The 19,675-nt window shown below is 48.7% G+C and overlaps 1 protein-coding gene across 2 annotated transcripts in view; it reads right to left on the reverse strand.

Moving 5' to 3' along the window:
* ETV5 (ETS variant transcription factor 5) overlaps window positions 1-4,574 on the reverse strand; it is a 58,186-nt gene extending 53,612 nt beyond the window's left edge. Inside the window, exons 1-3 of one of the 2 annotated variants that reach the window (XM_087861474.1) lie at window positions 4,554-4,574; window positions 229-347; window positions 7-94 (exon numbers count right to left, since the gene is read on the reverse strand). In XM_087861474.1, the coding sequence (XP_087717600.1) occupies window positions 7-94; window positions 229-273 (133 nt within the window). In that variant the 5' untranslated portion in view covers window positions 274-347; window positions 4,554-4,574. Of the gene's footprint in view, window positions 1-6; window positions 95-228; window positions 348-3,437; window positions 3,604-4,553 lie in introns of those variants that run through there. The other variant, XM_045776621.2, reaches the window with a different exon arrangement.
* Between the last annotated feature and the right edge of the window lie 15,101 nt (window positions 4,575-19,675).

Genomic DNA, 19,675 nt, shown 5'->3' on the forward strand with positions numbered 1-19,675 from the left:
CACTACCTTCGGAATCATGGGCCAGATCTGTGTCCAAAAACTTCCTCTTTCTGTCAATCACAGGCCGCCCTCTACATTCCTCTGATCGAGATTTCTGAAAGGGGCCAAAAGACAGTGGAGGCTCAAGGGTAATAAAGGGGACAAAGGGGGTTGTGCCACTGAACCAATAAGGAGAAGACTCATATTCGAAGAAGGAGAACAAAACAAACCAAAGCCACATAAACTTACCCCTGGGACCATAAAAGGGACTTGCTGATCATAAAACCCATCCATGGTGCTTCCAATGCCTCGAATATCACTTTGAAAGGTTTCAGCATTGAGTAATTTCAGAGGGGAATGGGGTCCTCCTGTAATATGAATTTGGGAGATTTTAACTGAGAGGGGGTAAAGAAGAGAAATGAAGTAATTTTTACGGCTCTTTCTTTAGGGCCTGTGCAAAATCACTACTTTCTCTGAGGTACTTAAAGCCCACTCAGGTGTAAGCTTTACAGACTAAAGGTGTGCTTGATTAAGGGCATCAAAAGTTCATAGTGTACTTAGTGTCAAATGCATTTACCTAGCTGGCCGCCCTTGTCCTTCCCTCTCTCTCTAATCATTAACATCATAAGTTTGCTAGTATCTGTTCCCTATAAAAACCAAAACCAAAACCCTTATTTTCATTATAAAAGGGTGATTTCAAGATTCTCTCCAATAGAAGATTCTCCAGGGCATTTGTAATGCTAGGTTTCTTTTTTTTTTAGGAGATAATTTAATTTTTGACAGTACAGTGACAGGAAGTAGAGAAAATGGGTTTAAGCATTCCAAATTATTGGCAATTAAGAATTTGACATACATAGTGTTTCTAAAAGTAGTTTGTAGGTCAGTGGTAAGACACCATATATAGTTCCAGAAATATATTGATCAGAGATATACTCACCTTCACACAACACTCTTTTAAAACCTAATTCTTCTGTTCAAACAGACGTAGTGTCTGTAATGTCACAAATATTCCTATGGCAACTTACAGAGATATATCTGTGATATCACCAACTTCTAAAGTAAATAAAATAGCCATGAAAAGTAATATAGATCAAGGAAACTAAATTTCATCACACAGATTTTAAATGCATCTCTACCAAAGATCTTTAAAAAGTATTAAAAGCAAAAGATCTATGTAAAGAAAATTCAGTTTGTTTCTTATAGTGAATTCAATTTTCCCCAAACTTAACAACAACAAAAATAATTAAACTTGTTTCGGCAGTGTCAAGTCTTGGGGCTAGGAGGACAGGTTGAGGGTCAAAATGGTAAGGAGGGAACATTTTCTAATTTGGGAGGAATAAAGTAACAATTTTAGGAAGGTACCATCTTCCTGAACCCTTTGTTTCACTCTCCAAATAGAAATGCATTTAAATCAACAAAATGGATAAAACAGTAATTTCATTTACCCCAGCTCTAAACAAAGCAAAATGCTTAAGGATAATTCCTTTTGTTTACTTTGTATACAAATTTTATATAGAGAACTTTTTCTCAGTGGGCAATTCCACCCAACTTGTTTTTCTTAAGTGAGCAGGATACAAGAAAACCCTTCATGGTCAACCTCCTCTCAACACTCTGGCCCAACTAGTCAGAAAATTTCAAAGTCAAAGAGAAAGAGGGAGAGGAGCAAAACTGCACACAGTCCATAATTTCCTAGAAAAACACTCCCGCTAGCTTGCCTGCATGCCTTCCAAACGGCGCTAAACATTCAGAATAAAGCCTCTTTCTCAAATGTCACCAACCCGTATACAAAATCTGAGAAACGTCGGCATTGAGTTGAGGCCGTGAAAATGAGTCCTCTGTAGACTTCAAAATCTGTCAGATTAAATCGTGACCTTAGAAATTCTGTCAGTGTCTATGGGGGAAAGGGACAACGGGGAAGAGATCGGAGGGGGACATATTTCTGAGCCTCACGATGAAATACGTTGCAAAAGACTTCACCACGAAGAGCAAAAATACCTTTTAAAAATGAAATAAAAGAAAGAAGCTGCCATACGCGAACCAGAAAGAGGCATCGAGGATTTTTAAAGCGGCTTGCTCAGAGTTCAAGGGCTAGGAAAATCTTGTTCAAAGTATAATTTTTTTTAAAGCCTTAAGGGAGTTTAAACCACTTCCTTTGTGGTCCCCCCTTCCCGGTGCCCCCAGGAAAACTTTAACGCGGCGCAGCGGCGCGATCGAGGCCCCTCCCCCGCGGCGCGCAGCGGGCCTGGTTTTATGAATGGGAGAGCGAGCCGCGGCCGCCACATCAGGTAAAGGCTGTAACTGGATCCCTCGCGCTGGGCCCCATTCACAAAACAAGACACACTTCCACCCAATTCCCAGCCTTCCCCATTCATGAAAACTCCTTCAGATGCGCCCCCGCCCCCACTTCCAACGCACGCCCAGCCTCCGACGCAGGCCCCTCACCCCCAGCGATTTCGGAAGAAAGCTCAATGCTTCATTCACAAAAAGGCAAAGAAAAAAAAAAAAAGCCGCAGGGAGCAGCGAGCCAACGAAAGAAACCCGCTTCATTCATAAAGTCATCCACATTCATAAAACCGAGCTGCGGCGCCGGGCGCTACCAACCACCCCCAACGCTCCCCCGCCCCCCAAACCTCCAAACATCTCTCCTTGGCACTCCTCCTCAACCAGGAGTTCGGTTCCCTCCAGAGGTCTCCTCTCCTCTGAAAATGCGGATAGATCTCTAATCCAGTGAGAGGCTCCAGCATCTCTCTATCCCCCCGCTCCGAACCCGTTTTTCTCCCCCACTATCCCCAGGCCGCTGCTCTGATGCTCCCCGATTTCTCGAGAATCGCGATGCAGCCCGACGCCCTCAGGCTGCCGGGGGTGGGAGTTGGGGGATTGAGTGTCCACTTTCCACAATCTGAAACTTGCAAGGCCTGCATAAGTTCCTGGCCAACCCCCAACCCCTCAGGCTGCACATGCCTGTGTCACTTAACCCCTCCTGGTGCTTTGGGGGGCATCACCTCTCAAATATTCCCCTTCAAGCTGCTTCCCGCCCCCTCCTCCCCACTGCAAAGCTCCGCCGGGCGTCTCTTCTCGCGAGCCTCCAAGTCTCCTCCGGGCTCTCAGACCTCCAGAGATTGTAAAGCCCCGCAACTCCGCGTCCCTCCCCCCCATCCCCACCCGAGAGCCCCCGCACCTCGCGGCCGGGCGCGCCTCCTCGCGACGTGCGGAAACCAGCTTTCCGAGCGCTCCGGAACCGTTAGCCACCCCCACCCTATGCCTCCCAAGAACCGAACCGGACCGGGCCACCAGAAAAAGGGGCGGCCAGCTCGGGGGAGGGGGCTCAGTGCAGATAGAAAGTGAACCCGGACTTTGAGGATTCTGAATCAGCCAGTGAACTCTCGCCGGCTGGACCCTTCGGACCCGTTCCCGGACACCCCCTCCGATGCCCCCCTGTCTCCTCGACGCCCCCTCACCTGAGGCAGCCGCTCTCCTCCCGTTGCAGCGGCCCCGGGGCGCAGGCGCGCTCACGCACGCGCGCACCGGGCCTGGGCGCCTGGGCGAATGGCTGGGCCGAACCGCTCCGGGGACGCTGAACCGCTCCGCGCACCAGCGGCTGGACTCTGCGCGGCAGCTGCCAACCAGGCTGGAGCGCTGGCCCGGCCCCCCGGGGCCTGCTGCTCCGCCTGCCACCATTGGCCCGCGGTCCTAGCTCAGCCTGATTCTCATTGGCCTGAGGCCGCTCCTGCGCCTGTCTATCATGTCTTGTTTACCCTGTCTGCGGGCAAATCCAGCCAAGCCGCCCCATCAACTCCAGCCCCCATTGGTCAATATCGCGTCCCTCTCCACCCCCTCAGGGGTCTGTTTTACATAATTTATGCACCGGGGGCCATTGGCCAATCAGCACGGGCTTGTTTATATAATGAATGTAAGGACGTTTTTCATTCATAAAAAACGCGACCTGAGGGGGAAGCTTAGCTGAGTCAGTGAAGCACTTAAAGGGACCGAAGCCGCGAAGAGTCGCGTTTCGTTTCCTTCTCGCAGCTCTCCCAACTTTTCACCGAGGCATGGCTCTTCCCCCGTCTCCATTCACCCCTACTTCTCCCCCCGCCCCCGCCCCTCAACGCCACCGCCAGGATGGGCCACTGGCGCCAGACGTTCGCAGCTGCAGCACCAAGCAAAGTTATCATTTTAGAATTCAGGCGAGAAGAATTCGTCATTCCACCCAGAGAGAAACTCGCTGACCGACCTGGGCGTTCGGCCCACAGAAACACAGAAAACGGAAACCGAGCTCTCTAATCTTAGTTACCTTTAAGAGAGGCCTTAATTTCCTTTAACCAGGTTTCCAGTGGGGAAGAATAAGCAGTATCTCCCTTTAAAATCTGAGTTCTCAAACAGATTTTAGTTACTATCTTATCCCGACAACGCCTAAGGCCCAAACAAATTCCGTTTGCTCCCCCTGTTTAATTGCAGTTTACAACCTCCGCCAGAGTGGGTATTGGACCCGAGATGAGATGAGAGAGGGTCGGAGCTCAAAGAAGTCCTCTCCGGGGATGGCACCAACCAGTGAACCGACCTAGAAACGTAAATACCTCCGAAAGGGCCTGCAGAGTTGGACCGCCAGCCTCCCTTCCGGGACTGCTTGTTTTCCATTTAAGTGTTGAATGCAAGATGGTGCATTTGCGAATTAGATCCCGTGCAGCTGGGAATGGCGAGAAGCTACTCTGCCTGCCAAACGATCGGGCACTAACTGCAATTGCTGAGATTCTTAACAGGGTGTTCCAGGAAACAAATAAATAAGCAATCCTCTCCCCACTCTGCCCCCTCTACCCCCTTCTGTGAAGGCGGGCAGCTCTCTGCACTCCCCCAGGATGTTGGGGTGCCCTCCTATTCACCCCGTGTGCCTGTGGTAGGGAAGAAAGATGACAAACGTTAGGAGAGAGCCTCTAGTGAAGGGGGGTCCCAGAGTAGCCAACTGTGGGGCTGCCACCACCCCTGCCTGGGGAATGCAGTGTGGATTTTTAGGGGGAAAAAAATGTAAGTCGAAATTTGCCCACCTTCTTTCTGCTTCCATTTGTGTATCTTAAAGAGAGAAGCCACTTGGTTTGTCATTTACAGCCCAAGAAATATTGGGGTTCACCAAAAGAACCTGGAGTACCCTGCTTGAGTCCTGGACCCAGCACTGGTCAGGTGTGAGATATTGACTTTGGCAAGAGACTCGGGGGGGGGGGGGAGCATGAGTTGATGGGTGCGAAGGTGCTCTGAACTTTCAACAAGCAGTTCCATGATACTTAATGTCCCAACAGAGCATTTGGTTCCGACCCCAGCTCAAGGACAGTTTTCCCCTTAGTGCCTCTCTTCATTCTGCAGGCAGTACTGTTTCTGTTTGGTGGCTGGAGCTTTTACCCCAGTCCTGTTGTGCTGCTCCTGGGTAGCTACCAGCCCTGGGGGCTTTGTCTCTCCAGCTAGACTCCCGGCCCAGGTTAGCTCCCCGTCCACTTCCTCCCCTAAGGGAGGCAGGCCCCAGAGTCCTTATGTGGGAGAAATAGCATATGCCTCTCTTGCTCAGCAAACCACCAGGAAATATCATTTGAACCCCAAACGGTGGAGGACAGAACTGGTTGACGAAGTGGATTTTAGCGTAGTATAGCCTGAGGAAGGACTTCGGGATGTTTGGAGTGTCCTAGTGAAGGAACATTCCCACTGGTAATGAGTGTCCTGCCACAGAATGCATTTATGCAGAAAGATTGATGGATAGTGCAGAGGGACAACTGCTGCGGGTGAAATAGATGCATGCAGAGGACTGTTCTAGCTCTAAGAGTCTATGATGCTGGGATCTGGAGCTTGTGTTGGACAGGCAGGTCCTTGGGCCCAGGCACCACAGCCGTAGTGTGAAACATGACGGTAGAACTCATGACGGACCTCGGCAGGCTGACTCCTGTGGCCAGAGTTGGTTCCTTTCTGTCTAGTGTTTCTTTTTTTTTTTTTTTTTAAAGATTTTATTTATTTATTCGACAGAGACAGCCAGCGAGAGAGGGAACACAAGCAGGGGGAGTGGGAGAGGAAGAAGCAGACTCATAGCGGAGGAACCTGATGTGGGGCTCGATCCCATAACGCTGGGATCACGCCCTGAGCTGAAGGCAGGCGCTTAACCGCTGTGCCACCCAGGTGCCCCGCTGTCTAGTGTTTCTGATGTCTTTTCTCCACACCTCTTCCTTCTTTTCTTCTGATTCTCCTTGGTGACTTACATCCTCTGCTCCCATCCCTATTCCACTCCCCATCTTCTCTTGTTGTCTTTGCTTTCTAAGGATTAAGGGTCAAGGGAGCGCTTGGGTGGCTCAGTCAGTTAAGGCTCTTGATTTCGGCTCAGGTCATGATCTCAAGGTGGTGGGATGGAGCCCTGCATTGGGCTCCGTGCTCAGTGTAGAGTCTGCTTGTCCCTCTCCCTCTGCTCCTCACCCCCCCCTCAAATGAATAAATTAATAAAATCTTTAAAAAAGAGTTAAGTGTTGGTATTTAGAAGTTCTTTGTCTAGTACATTGAGTCTTTCCTCCTTAGAACATTACTTACATTGGAGGTTTTGTTCAGCATATGTTCTAATGTACCTTTTCTTCTCTTCCAGGAGAGTAACAGGACTGGAAAAGATAACAAAAAGAGCCACCAGTCCTCTGGAACACTCATCTAGTGTCAACCTCGCTTTTGTCCTCCAGTGGTAGCAAAACTCACTTAATCACAACAGGATAACTTGCACCTTGTTCTTCAATGTACAGTTTGTCTTCAGGGAAACAATATGGAAGCATGGAAAAACAAGTCCCTTGCTCCACGCCTGAAAACTTCTGTTCCCTTAGAGGACAGCTTTTAAAGTTTCCCTAAAATTCCCTAAAAAAGCAGGTTAAAGTGTAAGGCAGGCCACACTGCCTCCAGCTGATCACCAAAATGGTGGTGGGAAATGTGGCAGTGTCCTGCTCTCAGTCACATTGGGAAACTGCCTCCCATTCCTCTGTTAGAACTGTTGTGGTGAGTGTAGCCCCGGGTGGAGACTGGGGTGTGGGCTACACGGTCCTTTCCGGTATAATATGGAGGAAGGGACTTGAGGGCAATGTCAAAAAGTTAAGGAAATGTTTTTTGTTTGCTTGCTTTGTCTTCAAGGGAGAGATAAAGAACTCCATTTGGCTCGCACCTCTTCCTTTCTAAAATTCAGAAGTAAATACCCTAAAAATGGAAAAGAGAAAAGAAAATTTTTTAGATTCAATGTCTCTTTAAACAAACAGGGGCCATATTGCCTTCAGGGTTCCCTATAGCCAGGGGATAATAACAGCTGACATTTACTGAGTGCTTAATATGAGCCAGACACTTTCCCAAACCCTTCACATGTGTTAGCACGTTTAGTCCCAACAACAGTCCTCTGAGGGAGGTACTATTATTACCACCTCCACTTTTCACAGATGAGGAATTTTTAGTCCAGGAAGGTTCCATAAATCACTCCAGGTCACAGAGCCAGCCCCCAGTGAGAGGGAGAGTGTAACCAAAGGGGCCCCCCCAGAGCCCGCCGTTCCCCACTCTGCTGGGCCGCCTGAGCCCCAGGGAAGGAAGCAGCAGGCCCACAGCCTGTTCTGAAAGAGCACTTCGGCATGCCAGGCCGGTTGGGGATTTGCGGGTACTAACCTGCTTGATCCTCCTAACAACCTAGTGATGTAGATATGGTCCATATCCCTGCATTATAGCCCAGGAAGCCGAGGCACGGACAGGGTAGGGAACTTGGCTAAGATCTAAGAGTAGGAGCTGGGGTCAGGAGCTGAATGCAGATCTTGAACAGAGGAGCCCTTGCTCTGAAACACTTCATGAAGTCTGCGTTCCTGCAGTCTCCCTGTGTGCCTTTCCCTCATTTGCCTTCGGGGCTCTGGCTGCTTACTGGTTACTCCCACGGAAGCCGGGTGCTTCCTCGGGAACTCGCTCCAGCAACTCCCACCTGACTTCTGAATGACTCTCCCGGGCCAGCAAGACTTGGTCTTCAGTAAAGCCACTTTAGAAAGAGGATGGACATTTCATTTACTGAGCATCCCCTAGATGCCAAGCTCCGAGCTAGACGCTACTCGTACATTGTCTCAGTGAATACTCCCAATCTTCCTCAGAGGGAGCGACCATATCCAGTCTGCAGCTGTGAAAACTGAAGGTCAAAGCGAGAGGTTAACGAACACGTCTGAGGTGTCACAGTGAGGAAGGAGCAAGCCAGGCCTCTGACCCTTGGGCCTGGTGGGACCTTCCTCCTCTCCTGGCTCATTTCCTAAGTTTGAGGACATCCTCTCTCCTGCCTCCTTCTCCTAACTTTCCATTCTTAGATTTTAGGAAACATCTACTCTCCAGGAAACCTGGGAGCACATGTCGTATTTAGATTCTTGATAGCTGAGGGATTTCTTCCTTGAGCCCAAAACCTTACAAAGAAAAAATAGTAAAGTGAAAATCTTCAGAAACGTCCTAGGCCTTCCCCAGCCTTCAGGAAGGAGTCCAGCTTTGCAGCGGGCTCCCCACTGTGTACGAGTGGCCGCTGCGGCCTCTCCCGAGTTTTCTGGGCTCTCTGGTTGGACCAGTCACAGCCCGACATCCTGCTGTACCTCCCAGGCCCAAGAAGGACTGCCGGTCCTCATGGGAAGGAGCCCCCCAGACTGCTGGAATTTGAGGGGGATCCCGAGTCTTATCTTTAAAGTTTTCTTGCTCCTCTGCCACACCAGCGTGTCCGTCAGAACTTGTTCATCTATTAAGAGCACGCTTTTCTGGCCGCCCTTCAGTCTGCTGTAACTTTCTGCCTCTGATCCACCAAGGGAAAGCAGCAAACCAAGTGGGTTTGGATTGGGTGTAGAGAAAGGGTCCATGGGTTCTGGGTGAGACCCACAGGGGCCCCTCCATTGAGGAAGTGGATGAACTTGAATATGTCGACTTGGCAAAACCTATTTTGACCATTCAGAGTCCTCTTTTTGCTTCCCTTATGCCACTAGGGGAGAGTTCCTTCTGGCCAGGGGTTAACACTCCCTGCGCTGTGCTCAGTTCAGCCCCGCGCGTGTGGGCAGCGGGCGGACTCAGCCCTGGCCCCCTCAGGCTCTGCAAGGCCTTGTGCTGGCATCGCCCCTCGGGCCCACGGAGAGAGCAGGCTGGCAGGGCTGGAATGTGGAGCCCCTCATGGGCCTGTTTCAACGTGGCAGCTGGAGAGCGGGTGGTAAGGAGGGCGGCTCTTTCAGCTCTTGGCTCGGTTTGCTAAGCGCCCACCTCTGCTTCAGCTCTGTCAGCCTGCGGAGGGGCTGCATTTAGTCTGAGTTGGACAAAGGGGAGATCGAGTGTGGCCGCTGGTAAGGGAGCCCCCGGGTGTAATGCTCCAGTCGTGGATTTGATCACATGGCTCCCACTGGGCGTCTGGCCTGCCCTTTCAACCGGAGGCAGTTTTTTGCCTTATTGCCACACGGAGCCAAACAATCAGAGTGTTTGAGAACAGGCAATGTCCCCTTCTGTGTCTCCTCCACCACAATTCTTGCTAGTAGCCTGTCACCTGCCCCTTACCTCTGGTCATAAGGCAGCTTCTATTTAAATCAGAGCCCACCTAAATACCTCTCCTCATCCCTGCTCCTGACCCTTCTCCACATTGTCTCCCATTGAGTAGCCAAACTACATAAGCAAAACTGCAAAATACGGGAATAGCATCCCATCCCCGGAAAGCTCTGACTTCTCTGCCCCGTGGGGGTGCTCAGGACCTCTGTCTGTTCCTCCTTGCACATGGGCTCTGCCTCGGGGCAGGAGACAGGTGCACAGTTTGGCTCCCATCTCTGTCGTCCCATCGCCAAACGTCTAGGAGGCTGGAAGGTCGGCACCTTCCTCTTGAGAGAGATTATCAGCTTGAGGTAAGGGAGTGCTCGGACATCTCAATTGTGACCTATTTTGTGTGTTTGTTTACTTTTTTCTGAAGCATATATACAGGCCAGTACACAACTCATAAGTGTAGAACTCGAGGAGCTTCCACAGAGTAAGCGGCTCTGTGCATCTAGACCCAGATGACAAGACCGAACGTTATCAGCTCTCTGCTCCCAGAAGACCTCCTCACGCCCCCTTCTACTTACGGACTCCCTCTCCCCCCTCCCCACGAAGGCAGCCACCTTCCTGGCTTCTGCCATCACAGATCAATCTTGCCTGGTTTTGTACTTTTTATGGATAGAATTGTGCAGTACAAACTCTTCTGCGTCCGGCTTCTTTTCTTTACTATATTTGGAAGAGTCATTCATTTTGTAGTGTGTAGCTGTGTTTCATTCAGTCTTTGCTGCATAGTATCCCATCGTATGAATACATTACAGCTGATGTATCCATATTACTGTTCGTGGACATTTGGGTAGTTTCTAGTTTTCGCTGTTACTAATGACACCGCTATGAACATTCCAGTAAGACTGTAGAATGTGCTTTTTGGTAACATTATTAACCTAATTTGAATTGGTTCATTTAAAATGTAGTCATAAGGGGCGCCTGGCTGGCTCAGTCAGAAGAGCATGTGACTCTAGATCTCGGGGCTGTGAGTTGGGTACAGAGATTACTTTAAAAAATAAATTAAAAACTTAAAAACATTTAAAAAAATGTCATAAGATTCATTTTAGTGTCTTATTTCTTTGAAAAATGACAGAGACTCATGACAAAAATTCTCAACATCACATAAAGGTGTGGAATGGAAAACAAAAGCCCCTACATCACTACCTAGCCTTTACCCATTCTCCAGAATCATGCTCTATGAACAGTTTCTCGTGTATCAGTCTAGATATTTTCTACTGCTCAGGCAATCATATCTAAGGATATGCATTATACCCTTTAAAAAACCCCATAAACTGGATTTTACTACACTCCATTTCTGCCCCTGCCCCTCCCCCACTGAGCGTTATAGAGTCCCTGCCATCAGTGCATGAGAGGGTCTGGCCGTGGAAGGCGAATGGCCTATCCCTCCTGTCAGATGAACCCGGGCTATGACTTTTAATGGACTCTTATTAAGGCAAGACATATGGGAGTTTATGCAGCAGGAACTTTCATTTCTACTTCCACACACATTTCTTGAGGGGCTGGTGTCCTCAGAGTGGGGCTTGTCTGAGAAGAGCTCCCAGTCTGGTGGGAGGTGCGTGCAAGGCACGGAACAAATAGCTATTATATGATGTTTGCAGGCGTCGTAAGAGAGTAAATGGGTTCTGAGAGTACAAATGAAGGAGAGGTGAGTACTTCCTGTTAGGTTCAAGGAAGGCATCAGAAAAAGTTGACATTTGGGCCAGCCCTGGAATGTTTAATTACTAGGACTTTGCTGGGCAGAGCAAGAAGGGAAGGGCCTTCCAGGCAGAAGGAAGGACTGTCACAGACATAGCAAGGCTGGGCAGTAACTGGCATGTTCGGGGACTGGCTGGTGCTCATGTGCGGCTAGACCACGGGATGGTAGGATGGTAGGCCCGGGAGATGATGGAGACAGGGTGAAATAGGGATTTGGGGACTGAGATGTCAGGGGCCTTATACAGTCATCATGGGGGTGATCATTCGCATTCTGGGATTGTGGGCTACACCGCTTAGGTGCTTAAAAACCATCAGCCTAAAGACACGGAGCAATGGCTTCCAACACCACCTCCTCCACATTACCCTTGATTAAAGTATTGATCACATTGTTCCTTTGTCCGTATTGTCCACGGGACAAACTCCTCTCAGGGGGTCACCGAAGGATGAATGAGTACGTGATTGAGCAGCAAGTGGTTTCACTGCACAGCAAAACCGTGCTTGAGAAGGGGGGTGGCTGGGTGAGCGTCTCTCTGGATTTGTTTTTAGGCACGCCCAGCTTCTGCCTGCCCACATGGTGGGAGCCGAATGAGGAGCTGGTAACCTGGGCTGTGTGCTGAGGGAAGTGCTTCATTTCCCTAGCAAACCTACCTGCGCCCAACATGGGGCTTCGGTCCAGCCAGATGGGGGACGGCATGGAGCTTGGGGAAACCCTACAGCCTCATCTCTGCCCTTGACAACCCAGGGGGAGTTCATATCGCAGTGCAATGCCCACATCTTCCATTTCCATTTTGGAAATCCAGGCCTTGGTCAGAAAAGGAGGACCAGCCTCTTGGCTGACTCATTCAACCTAGATCCTTCCCTGCAGATGGCCCCTTAGCCACTGGGCTGGTGACACGAAAGAGGTTGGAAGAACCACTTTCCCTTTCTCCTCAGTCTGCCTGGCCATCCTAAGTGTGGTCAGCTCCCTGGAAGAGACCCCCAAACCCACCGCTGAGGGCCCCCTTTAGACAGGCCAGAAAAATCAGCATTTCCTCCTGACCTTCGAGGAATTTTTTTCACCAGGTAGCACCCTGGGTGGGAGAATTTCCCATGCCCTTTGACTTTCACTGCCCTTGCAATCTTTCCTCGCTCCTGCTGCTCTTTTCTGCATACCTGATTGCTTTGTCTATTTCTGGGTTTCATCTGGACCTTCCCACTCAGGAATGTTCATTTTGCACCTGGAAACTGACCTCAGGGCCTGTTCTGACAGGGTCGTCTCAACCACAGTAGAGTATAAATGCTAAATATGGTCTTCCTCTTCCTCCCTGTGTGTTAGACTGCCCTCCATGACAAGATGTAATTTTTCATGACAGGATCCGTGTTTTACCCTTTCCAGCCCACACATTCCCGAAAGAATGTGGGCAGCGTTCATTTACAGCCCTGTGTCCACCCCGCAAATGTAAATGGTGTGAGGTAATCCATCAGGTAATATGGTAAGAGCTCTATAGACTCATGTCTGGAAGAAGCTCTTTGTTTATTAAAAAGCTTCAGTGGGCTAGACTACCTCTCCCTGTTTCCCAGACTCACTGGCTTCTCGTGCAGTTACTAAATCACACCTGTGCTCCCTTTTTGGGTGAACAGAGGGAATAGAGGGTGACTGCGGCGCCAAAGGCCCAGTTCATACTTCAGCTGCATGGCTATTAATCAGGTGACTGTTGGTTCAGGTCACCTCGCTTCTCGGCGTGTTAGTCTCCTGTCTAAAAAATGGGAATAATAACTTTTGCTGCACAGAGTTGTTCGACTGTTCCGTGAGGTTGTGTGTGAGGATGTCCAATGCCTGGAAGGCAGGAGCAGCGGGACTGGGTTTCCAGCATGGCTCTGCCACTTGCTAAGTGGGTGAATTTGAGCAAATTTAATCTCTCCGAGCCTCAGTTTTATCACAGTACAATAGGAATATGAATGCAAACCTTAAGGTTTCCAAGAAGGAATAAATAGAATATTTGAAAAGCATCTAGCATGGTGAGATAGATTAGAAAATAACACATATCGTCTCCCTCCTTTCTTCTCTGTATAAATTCAGGCACTGGATGAACCTTTCATGACCACTCCTGACCTTTGCTGTATTTCCTGGGATAAATGAAAGAATTTCTAACATCTTGCTTCTCCATGTGACATTTTCCTTTCTTGTAGATCTCTAACTACTTTTCTCTGATGTCTAGTGTTTCTCTCTTCATTGATTTCTGAAGGAACTAAAGGAGTTCTGTTGAATCTCAGGGCGGAGGGCAGAATGCCTTCACGGAGGGTGTGTTATTTGAATGGGACCTTGCAGAATACTGAGGACGTATTCTTTGGCAGAGACGGGAATGTGGAGAGCACGGGCAGAACCGAATGATAAAGGCACAGATATGAAGGGGTGTGTGATACTTTGGGAGAAGAGGGGTGTAATGGGTCTGAAGCAGTGGTTTACAAAGTCACCCAGGTGTCCTGGCTCACAGCAATCAGAATTTTCTTATGCAAAGAACACAATGATTTTTTTTTTAAAGGCGATCACAAAAGCACGTGGTATGGAATTCTCTCACATGCACCCGAGCAATTTAATTAGTAGAAAATGGGATTTTATTTTTTGTGTACATATAAAACCACAACATGAGCACATGTCTGTGAAATAAACAGGCTCCTGAAGACACACGATGGGCTGTTCCTGAGGGTTTTCCACAATTTTTCACCAGGGACTTGTTTTTGCGCTCTGCCATCTGTGGGCTCTCACTAGAGATAGGCAGAGCTGCTGGTGCCAAAGGTTTAACAAAAGTTGATGGGAGAAAACTTAACATTGAGAAAATTGTATCTTTGAGCATAATTTGGACAAGACTCCATTATTCTATTTTAGTGAAGGAACATTTCTTTCCACTTGATGGGACTTCTGAGGTTTCACTGAAGTGCAGCCTGCAGGCTGGGGAGGGCTGTGCTGGATGCTAGGGTGGGGGGTAGGGAGGATGGGAGGCTGTGGGGGGAAGTAGGGCAGAGGAGGGTGAGTTTGGAGGGAGCTGGGTAGGGACCGGGAGTTGGGTAGTGGAGACCCGAGGAGTCTGGATCTGATTCCTTGAGTGAGAGGGAGCTAAGGTAAGTTCTGTAGTAAGGAAGTGACACGTGAGAAGGGGAAATCTGGGAAAGACACGTCTAATGGGTGTGAAGGGTGGCTTGAAGTACATCAGACAGAGAGGTAAGAGGAAAAATAGCTCAGATGCCAGATGAAGAGATGGGGGGAATGGGGAATCAAAAAAAGCTTTCGTTCTAAATACCCCTTTGTCCTGGCCCAAAATGTTCCAAAGTGCAAATGAGGGGCGTCTGGGTGGCTCAGTTGGCAGCTGCCTTCGGCTAGGGTCATGATCCCAGGGCCCCCTGCTCAGCGGGGAGCTTGCTTTTCCCTCTCCCTCTGCCCCACCTCCCCACTTGTTTTCTCTCTCTCCCGCTTTCAAATAAATAAATAAATCTTTGGAAAAAAACCCCAGCAAAGTGCAAATGAACAGGACAGGGTCTACAAGAAGAATGGGGAAGGCTGGCTATGGGCTACTGGCCCTCTGAGTGCCTCAGAATGATTGGCATCAACCCAGCAGGTCCTGCTGCTGCTTTCTGCCTCTGCTAGCTTGCATAGTGGAGGGAGAGCAGAGTTCTTATTCCTCCGGTAAGTGACTAAGCTCGCTGGGGAGGAGGCTCGGATTTGCTTAGACACCTGCCTCCCCCCTCACACAACACCAGAGATTTCATCCAAGAGCCCCTCATGAAGACTGACCCCGAATAGTAGAGGTCAATGCGAGCCATTTTGAGCTCAAGTGCAGGACTGACAAGGAACAGAATTCTGAAGGCTGTTACATTTGTTATTTTAAAAGATTTAGTACATTATTACTTGTTAGGGAGTAGGATCGGAAGTAGAAATTGTTCTTTCAACTGGCAGGCGTGCATATGTATCATGATACTTTAAAAATTTTTAAATTTATGGCCCAATTCCAATCAGATATTTAATAGTCTCACTTTTGTAGAGTTTCCTCAAAATTGTTTGTTTCTGTAAATTTTTTTAAAATCAGTCTTCTTAATTCACCAACATTGGGGATTTGGTCTTGGAAAAGTTCTAAAAACATTTCGAATTATAAAATCATTGTATGCTCATTGTGTACAATTAGGAAAATACAAAAATGATTCAAAATTAACAGGCACCCATAATTCTAGAAATGAATACTGTTAACATTTAAACATATTTCTTCCCTGGCTTTTTTCTTCACTGTTTTACATAATGGAGATATATTTTTTAATATATAACTTTGCATTTTGCCTAAGATTATAGGCAGGTCCCCAGGGCATTAAACACTCCTCAGAAACTCTATTTTTAAGGTTGCCTAGTATGCCTTCTTCTGGTTATAACATCATTTACTTGTTTCCCTGCTGTTGGATATTAGGCTGTTTCCAATGTTTTGAGGTTGAAAACAACACTACCATGACAATCTGTGTGTGTGTGTGTGTGTTTTAGGTTTAGTATAGGTGTGACTGCTGGAGATCGGGCCAGACCCTGTTGCCTATGTCAGATGACAGTCCGCTGCCCCCTTCCCACTGCGAATGACAGCTGTCCGCCGAAGGAAGGGCAGCTCCAGAAGCACCCACCTGGCCCCTGGAAGAGGCAGTAACGCCTAGAGCACAGGGCTGTTTTGTAAGTCGGAGAAGTCTTGTGATTCCACTTTATAATGGGGAAAATCTAAAAGAGAATTCGTTTTCAAAGGAAACATAGAGGTTTTCAAAAAGTCTTTTGAATTGATTGGGTTAGTATTGTGTTGCTTTTACATGTGTTAAATTTTTAAAATTGCATGTGTTAAAAAATAGAGGATCTAATGAGGGAGAGAATAGCAGTTGCTTTGAATAACAAACTAGTAGGAATAAGCAGACGCTGGCTTCCTGAAGTTCTGTGCAGGCTGGCTTTCTGGGTGAAGCAGTCCCCCTGGGAAGGAGTTTTGGGGTCAGCAGATCAGAATTCCGACTCTAGCTGGGCCACGCTGGCCAAGTTGCTTGGGCTCTCTGAGCCTCAGATTCCCCATTTGTGAAATAAAGCAGAAGATGACACTAATATTTTTCACCTGCAGTTTGTTGCAAGGCTTCAAACACCAAGGAAATGGCAGCTAAGGCTGGGCCGTAAGAAGTGGCTGAGGCTTGTTCTTGAACTGGAATCGTAGGTGGGTGTGCCTGACCTCAGGACAGCTCAACCTGAAGACGAGAACTTCCAGAGCAGGGCGACGCAGGGGGAGTCCTGGGTTATATTTTCATAATCTACTGCGGGGACCGAAGTCATCCCCATTCAGGCACTTGCTAAATGGTTGCACCTGTGCACCTTGGGTTTCCTTAACTGATAGTTGGACACTGTGTATTTTTTTGGTTTTTTTTGTTTTTTTGTTTTGTTTTGTTTCAGCCTGTACGCAGGGATAGGGCTGGGCCAAGGGAACACTGAAACATTGCATTCCGGGGTCAGATGCTGAAGAACCCTGCAATCAAACCCGAGGCCATATTCGGAAACAACTGTATCCGATGACAGCTTATTATGGAAGGTTCTGAACTTCTAAGAATTCCTTAGTAGGAAACAAACAAAATACAAAGATCTCTCCCTAATTTTCTGCCACTAGGAATTTTTTTTCTTCCTGACTTCTCCAACCGTTCTGCCTGTGTGTTAAAACAGATCCACGGTGTGTGTGACGCTGGGGTGGGCGGAAGGCTAGCTTCAGAGGGCTGGGGAGATGGAGAAGTTTGGTGTCACTCACCTGCGTTTCTGGGGGGTATACTCTCCATTAGTTAGCTTTCTGGTGTGAGTGTGCGGCCATGTGTTCTCATGGGTTTGGCTCTTCTCAAGCTGTGGAGCAGTGGGAAAGAGAATCTTATGATGACCTATCACATCTGGGATCCCGACAGGCCCACAGAAGGGTTTATTTATTTATTTTTTTAAGATTTTATTTTTAAGTAATCTCTACACCCAACGTGGGACTCCAACTCACAACCCCAAGATCAAGAGCCACATGTTGCCCGAATAAACCAGCCAGGTGCCGCTGGAGGAGGAGGTTTTCTTTAGAATGTTCAAGGGGAGTCTCAAAACCCAGTCTTCATTTGCCCTTGTCTCTGGGAAGGAAAGAGTTACACCTCCTGCCCCCACCGGGACATTTTATTTTTGCAGTTCTTTGAAGTGCCCTCCGAGAGCTAAGCATCAGGCCCAAGGCAGCTCTGTGTATCTTTGCAACAGATTAGAACATACTCACATTTTATTTGCTCACAGAACAAATATTTCCCTTGGAATGAAACCGAGGCAGGCAGCGAAGCAGGATCAGGCAGGACTGGCCATGAAAGACGGCACGCCCCTACCCCCCAGTCCCCAGGGCCAGGGGGCTCAGGGCCTACACCATTGGTTCTCCCCCTCCCCTCATTTAGGCCCTACAGGCTCACAGTGATTGACTAATTGAGTCATTTATTCATTCAGAAATAATTATTGAGGGGCACCTGGGTGGCTCGATGGGTTAAACATCTGACTTCAGCTCAGCTCATGATCTCAGGGTTGTGGGATCGAGCCCAGTGTTGGGGGCTCTGCACTGACAATGGAGCCTGTTTAAGATTCTCCCTCTCCCTCTTCCTCTGCCCCTCCCCCCCACTTGTGCTTTCTCTCTCTTTCTCTTGCTCAAATAAAAAGATAAAATCTTAAAAAAGAAAAAAAAAAAGAAATAATTACTAAGCCCCCACCATGGACCAAGAGCCGTGCAGTTTGCAAAAATGGTAAGAGAAACAGACTCTGTCCTCAGGGGTCTCCTAGTCCGGGTGGGGAGGTAAGATGTTTGTGTACGAATATCTCTAGCCAAGGTGAAAGAGCTAAGTCTTCAGAACTCAGGAGATCAAACGTTCTGAGGTGGATACGTACTCTGTTTCTGTGTTGGGTGTGCGTAAGGGTGGGGGGACCCGTGGAAGACATATGACACAGCCTGTGTGTTGTGTATGTGCCTGTGTGGGGGGGGGGGCTATGCGTGTGTGCATGTGTTTGTGGTGTGGGGGGTGCTGCGTCTGTGTGACGGGAGTAAGTGTGTATGTGTGCAGTAAGTGATGGTGGTGAACACGGGTGTGAGTGTGTGGTAGTGGTGGTGAGAGGTGTGCGCGTGTGATGACGCCGTGTACGGATGCGTGTGTGTGTGTGTGTGTGTGTGTGTGTGTACTTGGTGGTGGTCATGGCGGTGGTAGGACAGCGAGAGGGAAGGCTTATTGGCGAGTGAAGGTGGGGAGGAGCAGAGTGCTGGTGACAGGGGAGGGGGGGGCCCAGCAGGCAGAGGCGCTGTGCCAGAAAAGGCCTGGAGCTGAGAAGACTCTGGAGGGGGTGTGTGAGGGGAGGGTGAGCAGTCAGAAATAAGCTAGGAGGGAGTGTTTCATTTTGATAACTGCTTTCTTACCCAGACAATGGCAGTTTTGCTTTCCCCAGCTGTCCCTCTTCCTGAGCTCGTGTGAGGTTCTTGGTTAAAGGAGCCATTGCCTTCCCTGAGGATCAACCCCAGCTACGACTCAGGCCCCAGGACGCAATCTCCAGGCGATTCCTGGGCCCCTTCTTCACCTGGGTGGCTGCACCAGACGTGGTTCGAAGCGCTTCCAGCCTCCTGAGCTCAGAAGAGCAAAAGCAGATTCTACCGGGCTTGGGGCTGAGGAGGTTTAAAGGCTGGAATCCCCGAGGCACAGGTCAGAAGGAAGGACACTGTGTATCTACCTGCTGGAAAAGCAGGGGGCTTGCTAGCTTCCTCATAATTCACGGGCTACCCTGGCTGGATCTGCATTTTGGGGAGCTTTTTAAAGAACAAACAAGGAGGCAGATGGTAGGAGCTGGCTCCCTTTCTCAAATTTTGGTTTGCTTTTCATTACTTTTCCCTCTCTCGATAGGGACAAAGCTGCTGCAGGATTCAAACTTGGCCAGATAAGAAAGATTTATTTCCATTTTATTAGGCAATGAGCGCAAACTAACATTTAACAGAAAGTCTGATGTTTGCAAGATACATGTCATCTTCATAGTTACCTATGAGGTAAATATTATCATCCCCATTTTATAAATGAGGAAATCAGGGCTAAGAGAGGTAGGGTAAATAGCACAAAATCACTCCAGAACCTCTGCTCTGAGTTCCCCATAACCGGCCAGTCACCTCGCTGGAATGTGAACCCAAGTCTGTTGGGCACCGACACTGTGCTCTTTTCGTAATGCTTCTAGAAGTTGAGGAGGAAGCAACATCCAGTGAAATGATGATAGGTTCAAACCCAAGATCTTCCCTGTACTGTTTACATAGGCAAGCTTGCCTCCCTTCCTTCCTCGCCTCCTTGTCAAATGTCCATCAAGGGCCTATGATATCCATGTCAAACATGGAGCCGGGAGCAGAGAACATACCAGTTAACTCCACGGTCCCAGCCCTCCTAG

Source organism: Ursus americanus, chromosome 4, assembly GCF_024610735.1.
Source record: "Ursus americanus isolate L20-20 chromosome 4, mUrsAme1.1.p, whole genome shotgun sequence".
NCBI lineage: Eukaryota > Metazoa > Chordata > Mammalia > Carnivora > Ursidae > Ursus > Ursus americanus.